Source organism: Apium graveolens, chromosome 5 (genome assembly GCF_009905375.1).
Source record: "Apium graveolens cultivar Ventura chromosome 5, ASM990537v1, whole genome shotgun sequence".
NCBI lineage: Eukaryota > Viridiplantae > Streptophyta > Magnoliopsida > Apiales > Apiaceae > Apium > Apium graveolens.
In genome coordinates, this window is record NC_133651.1 from 24,306,248 (window position 1) to 24,321,604 (window position 15,357).

General features: G+C 35.0%; 1 protein-coding gene and 1 non-coding gene across 4 annotated transcripts; both read right to left on the bottom strand.

Moving 5' to 3' along the window:
• Positions 1-1,650: 1,650 nt before the first annotated feature.
• On the bottom strand, positions 1,651-7,764 carry LOC141723682 (nucleobase-ascorbate transporter 6). Of its 3 annotated transcripts, none has more exons than XM_074525543.1 (15): positions 7,612-7,764; positions 6,964-7,139; positions 6,148-6,245; positions 5,866-6,039; positions 5,408-5,508; positions 5,056-5,131; positions 4,910-4,969; positions 4,630-4,814; positions 3,683-3,779; positions 3,387-3,473; positions 2,885-2,943; positions 2,694-2,785; positions 2,456-2,533; positions 2,192-2,352; positions 1,651-2,097 (listed from the first exon to the last, which is right to left on the bottom strand). In XM_074525543.1, the coding sequence occupies exons 2-15, from the start codon at positions 7,061-7,063 to the stop codon at positions 1,879-1,881; spliced, it is 1,587 nt and encodes a 528-aa protein (XP_074381644.1). In that variant the 5' UTR covers positions 7,064-7,139; positions 7,612-7,764; the 3' UTR covers positions 1,651-1,878. The 3 variants fall into 3 exon arrangements, with proteins under 3 accessions (XP_074381644.1, XP_074381645.1, XP_074381643.1); XM_074525544.1 differs by lacking the exon at positions 7,612-7,764 and adding an exon at positions 7,460-7,553; XM_074525542.1 differs by lacking the exon at positions 7,612-7,764 and having other exon boundaries at positions 6,964-7,354.
• A 7,406-nt stretch (positions 7,765-15,170) lies between these two features.
• On the bottom strand, positions 15,171-15,277 carry LOC141662510 (small nucleolar RNA R71). The gene has a single exon (XR_012550622.1). It is a non-coding gene; the product is annotated as a small nucleolar RNA R71 (small nucleolar RNA).
• Positions 15,278-15,357: the final 80 nt, after the last annotated feature.

Sequence of the window (15,357 nt, forward strand, 5' to 3'; positions counted from 1 at the left end):
AAGAACAAATTACTCCTTAGAGTTTATGTTCATTTGGCCTCTTATCAGATTGAGGGGGTAGGGTATGTATGAAATATATGGCGATCCACTGTAGCAGTTATCAGAGTTGCCACCCTTTTTCCATTTTTTCTCAGTAACTTGACTTGTTTGGAGTCTTTGGACTCATGTATCACACCACAAGCATGATATATTATTGTTGAATGATTTTGCTTTTGTTAGTGGTTGGTCTTTTCAGTAAAGTTTGTCATAAAACTAGATTTAAGACAGATTTTGTGCTCCAATAAATATCTATTTCCATATATATGAAATGACTAAGATCGACATAGGTTAATTGAACCATCCGCCATCACCAAGGTGCACAATATTGCTTCCTCCAAATCTTATTTATGGATCGAATATTAAATCACCGACACAAAATTAGGTTTAGCAATGAGTTGAATCTGAGTACTTTCGCTGATACGATTTTAAAAAACCAGCAGCTCTAAAAATCTCGAATATTATTCTATCGTAACACATTTATAGATTTATAAATAAAAAGAGGAGACTGGGGATCCTATACCTATCCTATACCAATCCTTGATAAGGTTTCAACTTGTGAATGAGAAGAACGTCCGTTAAATATGTCTAACACAAGCACTCGTTTGCGTTTCATCAATTACTCGATTTGGTTTAGATAATCCTATTTGGTTTAGATGAGATTTAGGCTCGTGTATTGGCTATGTTGTTCTGTTAAAAAAAACAAAGTATAAAATTTAGTTGAGTCTTGATTGATTATTTGATTAGCGAGAGTCTCGAATTGGAATTTTGTTACTGCCTTTAATATTCTCAATACTTGATATGAACACGAAGACTAGTAATTGCCCCCGAGACAAGTGATATACAAAAATGAGCTTCCTTGGTGATAGATGTCGAATTCTTCTTTATTCGAGCCCTAGAACTGAATATTCACTATATTATACTCCTCCGCTAGATAGGCATTAACAACCCACCAAATATCTGCCCATTTTCAGTAACTAACTCTATCCAACAAGATTCTGATTTTAATGCTTTTTGGTGCGAGGCCCCGCCCTGCAGTATGATCTGCGGATTCAGATCTATGAGAGCAAAAAGCAAAATATGTATCGATTTACCACTGCCATGTTTATATGCACATTAAAAAGGTTGATTGATTTCCTGACAGAATTATATGCAATTTACTTTATCCTCAACTTGAAGACTAGAGTGTTGGACTCGGCTACTCATCGAGCTTTCACAAAGTAAAGATGCTGGATTTTTAATAATTTGTACCATTTTGCAAGGCTTTCTCATCTCTCAGATAAAAGAGAAGGTACTGATTTATACAACCCTTCACTCACACAGATATCACGTCAATGGAGGTCATTCATTCAGACAACTATCGGGGTAAAAATGTCCCCATTTATACAACCTTCACCAACACAACATAGCCGTGAGTCTCTAAGAACCAATTCAAAGGACAGTCTCAATATTACAATGTCTTCTATAAATATATCTGATATTTGTATATCAAGTTGCTCTGTAAATTTGTTTACTTTGGTTGGTATTTTTCTACATTCTTATGCATTTGACTTGTAAGCATATGGGATAGGAGGAATGATAATGCTGACCCAACTTTGGTAACAAGCCGAAAACTAATTGAAAATTTGTTTCTTGCTATTTCATATCTATGTTATTCATTCAAAATTTACAGCAAGTAACATAAACAAATTTGCCTATCACATAGCACAAATATTCAGACACAATTATACTACTGATATAACTAATTAAATACATGAATTGAAAGAACAATTACTTTATACTATAGTAGCAAAAGACATAACATAAGTTAAAGGAGCTCCTTTCAAGTCAGCGATGTGTGAATCACACAGAGGGAAAATACTTATTGAGATTGAAGGGTAGTGAATAGAATTCCTCACTTCTTGTATCAGTCTTATAGGACCGGAACTTGTCCCACCAGTGTTTGCCTCTGTCCTTTCTGATTGAACTGTCCTTCTTATGTAATGTGTTGTCCAGGAAATATGCTAGAACGCCAGCAACAAAAGCTTCTGATTGAAAGGGGACATTAACAATGTCGTTGAACTGCCAAACCGAAAGAATATAAATACTTCAATATCTCAAACATCTGAGAAACAAATGTTGAAAATTTCAATGGTTATTATATTATTGTTCCTACCCATCTTCCAGAAGTGTGAACAGGGCCATAGCCTTTTATTGCTGTATACTCGTTGAAGTACTGGGGAATTGAAAATCCCAAAAATATTGAGAAGCCAAGTATGAATTTTGTCCTGAAACTGTTGAGATTACAGAATTGAAGGAAACTCACACCCGCTGCACCTGCACGACATGAATGGCAAATTGGCCATATATATATTTTTAGGTTGTAAAAAAAAAAATATAGCAGACATCAGCACTAGCTTCCCAGTGTTTTGAAACATACCAACGTAGGCAAAGAAAAGACAATACAATGCAGCAAAAATTGGTGATGGAATAGAAGCGAAAACCGCACCAAACTTTCCTGCAGGAACATTGTAATGTAATTGACATGTTAGAACTTGCACATACAAAGAAGATTTAAAGATATCTGTGATTGACATGTTAGAACAACTTGCACATTCATAGAAGATTTAAAAATTACCATGCAATTGAATTAGTAAATCGAAATTAAAGAAACATACCCAAGATGGAGAAGAATATCATAAAGCCAGCAGATATCTGTACGACTCTTCGACTACCCACCCTGGTTAATGCTAAAAGACCAGCATTCTCACTGCAGATAAACCGTACCTCGATTAATTAAATTATAACACAGTTTTTCGTAACAAAGATGGAATGAAGCAGAAAGGCTGTAAAGTCGAATGTAGCTTACATAGATACTGAAGACCCGTTTCCTGTCCCGAATAACCCTGACAACAAAATGCCAATTCCCTGATAATATTATAAAGCTTAATTCAGTACAAAGATCATTTAGTAGATGGGATCTCGTATGTGTTCTCTTTCATTTTTTGATTTAATTTCTTTGTGGGATAGCATCATGTTTGAGGTTTCTAATTTAGTTAAGGGTGTGCATTTATCGTCATGTTAGAATGCACACGTCAGAAAGTAAAGGTATGATATGTACTGACTATGTTGGTCAACAAAGGTCGCAGAGAGTTAATGTGTGCCCGCCTCTTTAAAGTAAACAAGGATGTCCGTATTTACATTCAAGCTCAAATAATTCAGCTTATGTGTGCATGAGTCTGTGTGTATTACTTAAATGTGCAAGGTGGGAACATCAGGACATAAAGCTTGAAGGACTTCAAATTGATGGAAAATCTGGTAAAAATTTTAATTACATGGTCAACTTATTATAAGAAGACCTGGCTGTTTACCTGCCAACCCACACCACGGCTAAGAATAGAAGGGGGCAATGGAGTTGCACTTGCATATCTTGCTACAGCAATAAAGCCACCAGTCGACTGCATTAGAAGCATGTGGGAGTCAATGATACTGAACCGAAAAACTTGATTTGGTGTACAAATTCTATTTCAGGTTAATGCTAGGGTGGTAATGATGCATGTCCCCTGTAATTGTGTTTTGATAATACTATTACTAAATACTAGTAATATTATACAAAATTTTCCGAGATATTAAAGTTTCAGAGAAGAATTTGAATATGAAACCAGACCTCCACAAGGGCAACAAATGTAGCCATCATCATGGCAAAAGCTTCACCCGCATCAAATGAAGGTGCTCCCCATTGAAATGGATATGGAACTCTTATCCTGCATTTACAAAGCTGTTATACATGCCAACATGCATCCCTAGCATTGTAGTATAGTTGTTACCCCTCTTCTCTTGGCAAGAAGCCGAGGTTTTAAGCCCATATGTGTATGAGTATTAAATTTCTGCAATACTAAAAGGGAAAATATGCATGCCAACATACAGCTGAAGTTACATACTTAACATGATACAACACCAGCTAAGCTGATTTAAATCTCAGTACCAGAATGTAAAACCTTCATTTTATATTCAAACATATGTATTGAAAAAATATGAGATATCAAATAATCTTTGAGTTCCCCGCTTCCCCTCCCCCCTAGACACACGGACACACAAAGATAAATATAGAAAATGAAAAGACTTTGGAAACTTTTAATAATGATTCTATTAGTAATATATAAGTAACAAGACTATACTGTGCTATCTATGAGAGCAATAAAGCCGCTATGGTAAAATGGTAAAACCACAATCAATAGGAAAAATTGGATCTCTCTCCCCCTCTCTCCCCCCTCATCATACGAAAACAAATGCGGAAAACATTAAAAACTTCAGAAACTATTAATAGTAGTTTGATTCAGTATATATGTAATGAGCCTATACTATACCAACTACAAGAGTAATGAAGCTATGGTAAATTCAACAAAATAAAATTGGAAGCTATGGCAATGAATACAAGGTAATGATTTGAAGCTTATGGAACAACTTGTCAAGCACCCAAGGGCTCAAGCCCATTTGGATGCAGAACAAAATGTAACTCTCTATCACATATAGATGCCGATGCATCCATAGGACTAGAAATAATGTCTGAGAATAACCCATAAATCCATGAATATTGGTACAAAATGTTCTTACCATGGAGCTCCACCAATAAGTCCAGAACGATCAGTACGACAACTTATTTGGGTCTTTGGTGCCGCATGATCATAGGCATTACCCACAGTAAGTAGGTGAGCATATATCCATACAATCACTACCGAGAACAGAACAGCAAAACGATCAAATATATTCTTTCCTTGTTTTATAGCATGAGGCAGGTACTGAAAATGAAAAAGGTACAGCGAGATAAGTGTCTTCAACTATGAACAATTGAAAATTGTAAAGCAAGAAAAAAGAAACAGGCCAAGAATATCACCTGAGAAAATATAACTAAAATGATCAGCTCAGGCAATCCAATTTCAACACATTTAGCAACCTGATACACAAACTCAGAAGTTCAGTGGCACTGCTTTAAATATGATAAACAAGTAAACATACAAAACACATATATGTATAACTTACGCCAGGGAACCCAAACTCATACAGTCCAAAACCAGCAAGCGCAACCAAGGGAACAGCAGAGAGTGGACTTAAAAATCTATAGCACGAAAAAACAGGGAGAAAGAAGTTATCATACACAATTGAAGGCTAAGTCCAAATATTACTAATTTTATTATAATAAAAATGTTTGGTTGCAAAAGTCTGAATGTAATTCAAGCATAAAAAGTACAATATGAAATCTGTGGTCACGGCTTTTACAGAAGTCCTGTTTTTTGCTAGCATTCTTAAACTAGTCTGGGCTAGGTTCATATACAGCAAAAATTAATCATCTACGACTATTGGTGCTTTAAACTAAGTAGTGACAAAAAATCACCTTGCAACATTACGCCAGAGACCACTGAAACCGAGCACTATTTGAAGCGTGGAAGCGACAATAAGTGCACCTTGGACAGCCCTCATTATCTTCTCGAATCTCTGAGTAGCATTAGAAATATAATCACCCTCAGAAAAACCAATCAGCACTTTTATGTATGATATGTCCTACATTAATTCTAAACAAATTTTGCAACGTTGTTCAAGGTCAATTATAAAATATTAAGCAACAAGAAGAAGAAGAATTGAATTATCTTTTCTTCTCAATTTACAATAGAAGTAGAGATATACGATGAGGATATATTACACAAAGAAATCAATTATACTAGTTATCTCAGTATGCTTATGATCAATGGAGATTGGAGATCCTTTTGTTAAAAATATGAGGTATGGCAAGATACTATGTGCTCAACAAGCTTCAAGAAAAAACAATAGATCAACAAACAAGATTTCACCAACCGCTACTGGATCTTGGTCATTCCATCTACCAGACAAGATAATAGATATTGTTGGTGCAACAAAGGTAAATGACCCTCCTATTACAGTCGGTAATCTAGTTCCAAAATTAGTCTGCAGCAATGTGTTTATCCCAGCTACGAGGAGTAAGGTTTGAACAACTTTGGCTTTCTCTTCCTGCAAGAATTGATAATTGCAATTTTAATTACATTAACAAACATTACAACTAGAGAAAGATCCTACAAAAAAGAAATAGAAATGCTAAGTTCCATTCATAGTACTCACATTTCCTCCCCCCATTTGAGGTACAAGAGCCGTAGGAATGATAACAGTTGTTGCAAGCATTACTATGAAATGCTGGAATCCAAGAAGAATAGCCTCCGCTGCATTATAGTATACACAAAACTAATTATTCAAATGAATCCCCATAGTGTAAGAAGCTTGGTTAAGATATTACAAGGTTAGCTAAAATATAATGAATCAAAATAAACGTCTAAATGTTAACAAGGGAGGCAAGTAATAATCATTACATAGTAAAATGGCCAACAACACTATTGGTCCTAACAAATCCATGATACAGTTTAAATTTTGTATGCAATTTGTGCAAAAAGAGGACCAAATGGTTTCATCTTCAACTAAATAACAATATATAAGGGCTAAGAAACCACTCTACTTATCTTAATTCTTACAAAACATGGTTTCGGTAACATATTTATGTATAAATATTACAGGGTCAGAACTCAGAAAGTCCCAATATACTAATAAAGAGATATTCTGGAGCAGAAGACAGAGAAAGTAGCTTTTGAGTAGAATATTAAAGCAAACACAATTAAGAAGAATCTGAACCAAATCTTCTAAATATAACTTTAATTAGAGCTAACAACTGAATCAGATAGACTAGCTAAAACTTAAAAGAATGCACCATGAACTAAGGAGACATAAAAAGGACCAACTGAATATCCTGAACAAGAACAATGAAAACTGAATATAGTTCCATATCAATAACAATATATGAACTACTAAACTAGTTAAAACAGTGAATATATAATGTATGGAGAGGGGGAGGGGGAGAGAGAGAGAGAGAGAGAGAGAGAGACTAACGCCATGGGGGAGGACTAGTGATACAGTAGGAAACATTAGGAAGCTGGTCTTTAGGAGGGTGTGGTGCAGGCTCTTCAACTTTAGCTCCTCCACCTGCCATAATTTTTTCTCTCCAAAACTAAATTATCCCTAAAATTAAAGTCTCTCTCTGAGCAGCACTAACAAATAACTCAAACCTGCAAACAACCAAGACCATAAAATCTTTAATCAAGAACAAAAAAACCCACAACAAGAATTACTATAAAAACCCAAAAATCTCATTCACTAGACCAAACCAACTACTTTCAAGATTCTTGAAACCAAACAAACCACATGTAAGTAGTACTAGTACAATAGTACCCACTATTTTTTTATGCAAAAATGTGAAAAAATAATAAGCAAGACAGAAAAAACACACTGCAACACTAAATTCAACAAAGGTTGAAACTTTATGGGCCTTTGTAGCTGGCAGAGAAACAAAAATGCAAGAAAGTCAGAAAAAATCAAACAGCCCCACCTCAAGAAAAAAAATTCAATTTTTTATAGAGTCTAGAAAGAAATAACTTTAAAATTGGTATAATTCTGGGGGGGCCAGCAGAAAATAAGCTAAAGCTTCAATCTTTAATATGCAAACTGCATTACAATCATAAAGATTGAATTTTTACTTACCAAACAATGCATTAATATTGTTCTGCACAATAATGTCACCACCCCGTTATCTTTATTTTAGTGTGTGTTTTTTTTCAGTTACAAGATTGATGAAATGAATGGTGTTGCCAACAAGGCATGATTAGGTATGAGGAGTGAAAGAATGAAACGGCGCCGTTTGAATGGCTTTTCATATTTGTAGTGTAATGACAAATGCCACCGATTACTTTTGGCTCTATGTTATTTTTGCTTTATCTCAGTTGTACTTGTAGTTATCATCATTCATCATGCATAATTATATAGTACTCCCTTGTCCCTCCCATTTGTTTACACTTTCCTTTTTGGGATGTCCCATCCAATTGTTTACATTTCAAAACTTTCCAAAAATAGTAAAGTTTTTATAATTTTTAAATTAACTACATCCACTATTTTCTCCACTATAACCACTTTATACATATAATATTAATCGGTCCCACTACTTTACTCATTTTTTCAACTTTTCTCCACTACTTTATCATTTTTCTTAAACTCCGCGCCCCACCCAAATGTAAACATTTGGGAGGGACGGAGGGAGTATTACTTTTGACCAACGAAATTTTACCGTATAGACCTTATTCAATATCTGAATATTATATAAAATGATATAAATAATTAGTATTTAAATTTTAAAATTTGGTACACGAACATTAAAGTACGTAAATAAAAAAGGCGAATATAATTAATATCAAATTTGATTTTTCCATGTAAATCAGTATTCTAAATATCGGTACTCGGTTGACTCAGTAAGGCATAGAATAATGAGTACTTTATATTATAGTGCTAATTTTTATTTTTATGTAAGTTAAAGTATATTATAAATGATATACAAGATACTTAATTATATTTTCAAGTATCTCTAAAAACTACTTGATAAAAAATTTGAAATTTTTAACGATCGGTAACTTTTAATTTAGTATGTTTCTAACTTATTACATTTTATAAATAACATGCAACATAATAATTTAATTTATTTTTTTTCATTTTCGCTAACCTTTTATAGCACTAAAAATATTTAAAAGTTGAATTTTTTTGTTCAATACTGATACCCACATATCAATTTTTTTTGGAACAGTTTCATTTTTCAATTTTTTTTCTTCCAAAACCGAGTTTTTTTTCGAGTAAACCGAGTTTTACCCGAGTCAAGTCAAAAAACTGAGTTATGACCGAGTATATTAAAACTGAATCGGAAATAGGTCTTCTGAATACTCGTTTGAGAACTCCCGAGTTTTAGAACACTGATATAAAAACATGACATGATCGAAAGTACGGAAAATAAATAAATTAATTTTAAAAATATATAATATTTATATATCTTATTTTATACTAAATAACATATTCGAACAATATATTCTATTTCTATATATAAAAATTTAGTCTGTAATTTATACTTTGTATTTTAAATATGAATAATCTTATTTGTGTGTCATAATGAATTTTTGTCTTTAATTTTATTTTTACGTTAAACACTTTTTTTATTATACTTGCATGAATATTTATACTTATTTTATTTATGTTGTATTCAGATTGGTTATTTACTATTCTAAACTATTTAATTATCTAACGCATTTTTTAATAACTTAATTTTTTAAATATAATTTATGTACTTTTATGTATTAAATGAGTAAATATGTATATATTAGTTTCATGTCAGTGTCAATTATAATTGTTAATTGACAGGTTTATCTTCACTTTAATATGAGCAGTATCAATTGTAAAAGATGAGATTCAAGAACGCCATTCAGCTGGTAACTATAAGCTTTGATATTTACATATTGTTGTGAAAAGAGATTACAGAGAGATAAAGAGAGAGAGTGTGTGATTGTTCTAACTAACTCTAATCCTAACTGATTCCAGAACTTATATACAGAGTGTGCTTGATGTGCCAGCTGGAATAGAACAATAATAGAAATAGAAATGATGCTAATGGTATGGCTGGCATATCTGACGTGGATGTGGTCCTGGATCAATATAGCCAATATCCCCCCTCAAGTTGGAGGATGTAGAAGACATGCCCAACTTGCTGAGTAGCTCTTTAAAATGAGGAGAAGGAAGAACCTTTGTAAGGACATCGGCAAGTTGGTGAGTAGTAGGAAGATATGATAATTGCAGAAGCCCTTCTAACACCTTATCACGTGTAAAATGACAATCCAATTCAATATGTTTGGTACGCTCGTGAAAGACGGGATTCTTAGCTATGTAAAGTGCTGATTGATTATCGCAATGAAGAGTAATCGGAGTTAAACTAGTGACGCCAAGTTCAGTTAAAAGACGAACCAACCAAGTAACCTCAGAAGCAGTGGCAGCCATGGCGCGGTACTCGGCTTCAGAAGATGACCGTGAAACAGTACCCTGCTTCTTAGACTTCCAGGAGACTGGGGAATTGCTAAATAGAACAACGTAACCTGTAATGGAAGGTCTAGTGTCAGGGAAAGAAGCCCAATCAGAATCTGAGAAAGCCTGGACAGTCAAAGTATCCGAGGCTTTAAGCAAAATACCTTGACCAGTAAATTATGCAACATAACGTAATGTATGAGTAAGAGCGGCCAGATGAGTAGAACGAGGGTGTTGCATAAATTGACTCAACGTTTGAACAACATATGATAAGTCAGGACGTGTGTTGGTAAGATAATTGAGCTTACCTACTAGCGACCTATACATTTCAGGATCAGAAATCAAATCACCATCAGACATGTTAAGCTTCAGATGAAGAGGAAGGGGAGTAACAACAAAACGAGTAATGTCCAAAGAACAATCTTGAAGCAACTCAGTAGCAAATTTGCGTTGTGTTAACACTATACCCTCGGATACATATACAACTTCAAGTCCCAAGAAATAATGAAGCTCGCCTAAGTCTTTAATACTGAATGCCTGGTGAAGATGAGATTTAAGGTCATCAATTTCAACCAAATTATCACCCGTGACGATAATATCATCAACATAAACAGCAATAATAGTGATCTTGCTTCCAGTGAATTTAGTGAACAAGCTGTAATCGTTTTTGGATTGGGTATAGCATTATAAAAGTAACTCATGTAACAGCTTAAAGAACCACTCTCGGGATGCATGTTTAAGGCCATATAAAGACTTTTTTAGACGACAAACTTGGTTAGGTAGATGAGGCACACCATCAGGAACCTTCATATAAACTTCTTCCTTTAAATCACCGTGCAAAAACGCATTATTAACGTCCAACTGAAATAGTTTCCATTTTATGCTAGCTGCCAGAGTAATTAAACACCGGACTGTTGTCATCTTTATAACGGGTGAAAACGTTTCGTCGTAATCAATTCCATGCTTTTGATTGAAACCCTTTGCTACTAAACGAGCTTTGCATCGCTCTAAAGAACCATCAGAATTGAGCTTGACCTTAAAAACCCATTTATTACCAATCGCTTTCTTGCCCGGGGATAAATCAACTAGAGCCCAAGTGTGATTATCTGCTAAGGTTTTTAATTCCTTATTGATTGCTTATAGCCACAGAGGATGTGTAGAAGCCTCGATATAATTTTTAGGTTCAATAATAGAGCTAGTGTATGAAAGGAAGGCTTTGTGTGTGGATGGAAAAGTGTCATATTGGACTAAATTACACCAATGAGGTGATGCATTGAGACTTTCGAGATGTGTCAAATGACATTGATAAGAATTCAAATAAGAAGGAGCCTTTCTGACTCTGGTAGATTGCCTTAAAGGAACAACAATGGCATTTTGAGAGGAAATATCAGAAGAAGTATCAGAATGAGTGTTTTCAGAAACAGAATTATCTGGTGACAATGTGGTGGAAGAACGGTCATGGTTAGCATCATTTTTAGTGGAATCATCAGGATTAATGTGAAAAAAACTATCATTTGATATATCATAAGAATCAAATGATTCAGTGGAAGTAACACTAAGCAAGAAAACAACCGTATCATATTCATAATCAGAAGGTGTTGACATCATATGGTAGGGGAAATGATGCTCATGAAAATTAAGGTCTCTAGAAATAAAAATCTGTTTAGTTTTTAAATCAAGAACCTTGTATCCTTTAGTGTGTGGAGGGTAGCCAATGAAGACACAAGGGGAGGCTTTAGGATCAAATTTAGAATGATTAGGTGTGTTATTAGAAACATAACAGAGATAGCCAAAAATCCTCAAATTATCAAGACAAAGAGGTTTATTGTATAGTCTTTGAAAGGGTGTATCATTGTTAATACTCTGAAGGGGCATACGATTAACTAAGTAACAAGCACATAATATACACTCTCCCCAATAACAAATAGTTAAACGAGATTGAAAAATAAGAGACCTGGCAGTATCCAGTATGTCGATGCTTGCATTCAACTACACCATTTTGTTGTGGTGTGTAACTGCAAGTAGTCTGATGTATGATTCCTTTAGCCTGGTAAAACTTGTTCATGGCACCTTCACTAAGTTCCTTTGCATTATCACTTCTAACACAAGCGACTGAAATATGAAATTGAGTCTCAACATAGTTAAGAAATTGAGTCAAAACAGAAACAACGTCTGATTTATATTTGATCAAATGAATCCAAGTATATCGGCTATAATCATCTACAATAGTAACAAACTGAGTACATCCATTGTGATTTTTAACCCTATAAGGGCCCCAAATATCAACATGGATAAGCTGGAAAATGGCAGTAGTCTTGATTGAACTATGTGAAAAAGACTTCTTATGTTGTTTAGCTAATGGACAAATATTACAGATAGAATCTACTTCTGTACAATTCTTAACATAACAACTAGGTTGAATGATTCTAAGTTGCTGAAAAGACAAATGTCCAAGCCTCAAATGCCACAGTTCAGCTTCAGCTGATATGGAAAGACAAACAACTTTGTTGGTGAAAAATTGAGATGCAGAACTGGATTTAACAGGGTGCACAGTATATAATCCATGTTGTAAATCACCAAGATGAATGAGAAGCTGATTTTGAGAAAGGTCCTGAAGATAGCATTTGGAATCAGAGAAACACAAATTAGATTTCATATCCTTGCATAACTTGTGAACTGAAATCAGTTTATACTTGAATTCTGGTACCAATAACACATTATGTAGTGTTATTTTAGAATTAAGCTTAACAGTACCAGTGTGAGTAACTTGTATCTTTCTGCCATCAGGAATTGTTATATGACTATCAACATCAAGAACTTCATCATAATTTTCAAAATCTAATAGAGAACTGGTGATATGATCAGTGGCTCCACTATCTAAGAGCCATTCATTTGAAAAGTATGACATTAAGCATACTTTACCTGCCAAAAGTGCATGTCCAGCAATGTCAGATGACTTGTCTGCAGATTCACCAGAAGTAATAGAATGCTTGTTGATGAGTTCAAGCAAGTGGTTATACTGTTGCATAGTAACTGGTGCTGAGTTATCTTGTTGGTTTTCAGTATCAGTAGAATTTATAACGGTTGCAGCAAGCTTTCCATCTCTATTTGATTTAAAACCAGGAGGGTTGATAAGTGGCATTTTATACCACTTAGAACGTCTTAAAATGGCTTAAATTGGTGTCTTGAAATCAAGTATTTTGTGTATTTGATGCGTTATTCTAGTGTTTATGCATTTCAGGGTTTTAGTTGCATTTCGGGGGAGGAATCATCAAGAATAAGCCTTGGCATGTGTTCACCATTGCGAGAGGAAAGAAACGGGCAGATTACGGCGAAGAAACGGAGCGAAATCAGAATTTTTCCAGTAGAGGTCTGAGCGCCCGCGCTCAGCTTGCTGCGCGGCCGCGCAGGGTCGGGAAAAAAGACAAATTATTTTAGGACTTTTACTTCTGTTTGGTTTCCACTTCTATGTAATCTGAGTTTTATGGGACTATTATATAAGTAGATTTGAGACGTTTTCACAAGTGTGGATTGAAGAAGATTGTGTTTTTACGCAAGGAGCGAAGGAGATAAGGAAGAAGACCGATTTAGCACACCGCAACGAAGAGGAAGCATATATTCTTGTGATTCTTGTTTCGTTGTAACGTTGGATGCTAGTTTTCTTGCTTTGAACTTATTTACTCTTGTGACGTACTCTGTTTTAATATAATAAGTTTAGTTATTATTTTCTTGTGTTTGTTTATCATGATTTCATATGAACCCATGATGACGATAAGTGCTATTATGGGCTAATCGTGATCATGGGGTTGCAACGGATTTATTATGGAATTCTTTAGTTAATTGTTTAATACTTTAGTGTGTGATGATTGCATGATATCTAGTATTGGTTGTGCGTATTCGTCTTATGTGCGTCGCGAACATATAAGATAGGGTGTTAATCTCTTGTGAAGCGACGGTGGATCTTGAGATTTAGAACTTGCCATGCTAGCATAGGTTCATGTACGTTGTGCATGATTAGTGGGTAACTCTAACAGTTTTATTTGCCCTATGTAATCAAAAGGAATAACTTGTGCTTAAATCGTTGTGTTGACAATTTTTGTAGACATATGGGAACTCAACATAATTGATGACTATTCAACTTCTATTTTAATTGTGGATGCTTGGTAGAATGGTATTAGTACAATGAAAGTTGGCTTTTATCAGTTTCGTGTTATTCGATTAATATCATCACTGTCACATGCTAAAGGTAATAACAATGGCTATAGAAGGAAGTAATAATGAAGTTGTGATCTCATGAGTGTTTTATTATTGATAAATTGAAGTGTTAGTTAAGTGATTAATTAAGTAGTTAATTATAGTTAATATTTAATCAACAATTTTAAGTGTTAGTATCTTAACATTGAGAAGTAATCATACATTGGTGAGTGAGTTTAATTAGACAATAATTTAGTCTGAGTCTCTGAGGGAACGAACTAGAAAGTATTTTATATTACTTGCGAACGCGTATACTTGCGTGAATATTAGTGCGTGTTTTCGCCCTAACAAGTTTTTGGCGCCGCTGCCGGGGACTCGGCGTATTTGTTTAGTTTATGTACTTACCATCATTGGTCATTAGGACTCAGTGATTAGGACGTAGTAGTTACTTATTTTTTCCGGTTGTGTTTCAGGTACTTTAGCAAGCGTTTATGCAAACTCGTTCTCGTGCTCGCAAGAGGACTTTAGATACAGCTGAGGAGACAGACGAAGTTCTTGATATTCCGGAGAAGTTAGATTTTGAGGATTCGGATTCAGGAACTGAGCAGAAAGAACCAGTAAACATGGGAGATCGTATTGTTCAAGCTGATCCAGCTCTTATGGATTTTTCTCGGCCTAAAATTGATGACATTCAGTCAAGCATCCTTCATCTGGCTATTCAAGCTAACACCTTTGAAATCAAGCCGGGCACTATTCAGATGGTGCAGAATTCTGTTTCTTTTGGAGGAGCGGCAACTGAAGACCCTAACATGCACATAAGGAATTTTGTCGAGATCTGCAGCACTTTTAAGTATAATGGCGTGACTGATGAGGCTATCAAGTTGAGGCTTTTCCCATTCTCACTGAGGGACAAGGCTAAAGACTGGTTACATTCTGAACCAGCTGGGTCCATCACTACGTGGCAAGATCTTGCACAAAAGTTTCTGGTGAAGTTTTATCCGATGGCAAAGACTGCTGCTATGAGGAGTGCTCTTACTCAGTTTGCGCAGCAACCTACAGAATCTATGTGCGAGGCTTGGGAACGCTACAAGGAAATGTTGAGAAAATGTCCACATCATGGAATGCCGGATTGGATGGTGAACACTGGTTTCTATAATGGTTTGGGGGCCCAATCTCGGCCCATGCTCGATGCAGCAGCTGGAG

What these genes read in the sequence shown, in the direction of transcription:
- LOC141723682 (XM_074525543.1), bottom strand. Translation starts at nt 7,063, where the DNA reads ATGGCAGGTGGAGGAGCTAAAGTTGAAGAGCCTGCACCACACCCTCCT. An exon ending in ATGACCAAGATCCAGTAGCG is followed by an intron (nt 5,509 to 5,865) that starts GTTGGTGAAATC and finishes AATGCTACTCAG; the next exon opens with AGATTCGAGAAGATAATGAG. An exon ending in ATGAGTTTGGGTTCCCTGGC is followed by an intron (nt 4,970 to 5,055) that starts GTAAGTTATACA and finishes TTTGTGTATCAG; the next exon opens with GTTGCTAAATGTGTTGAAAT.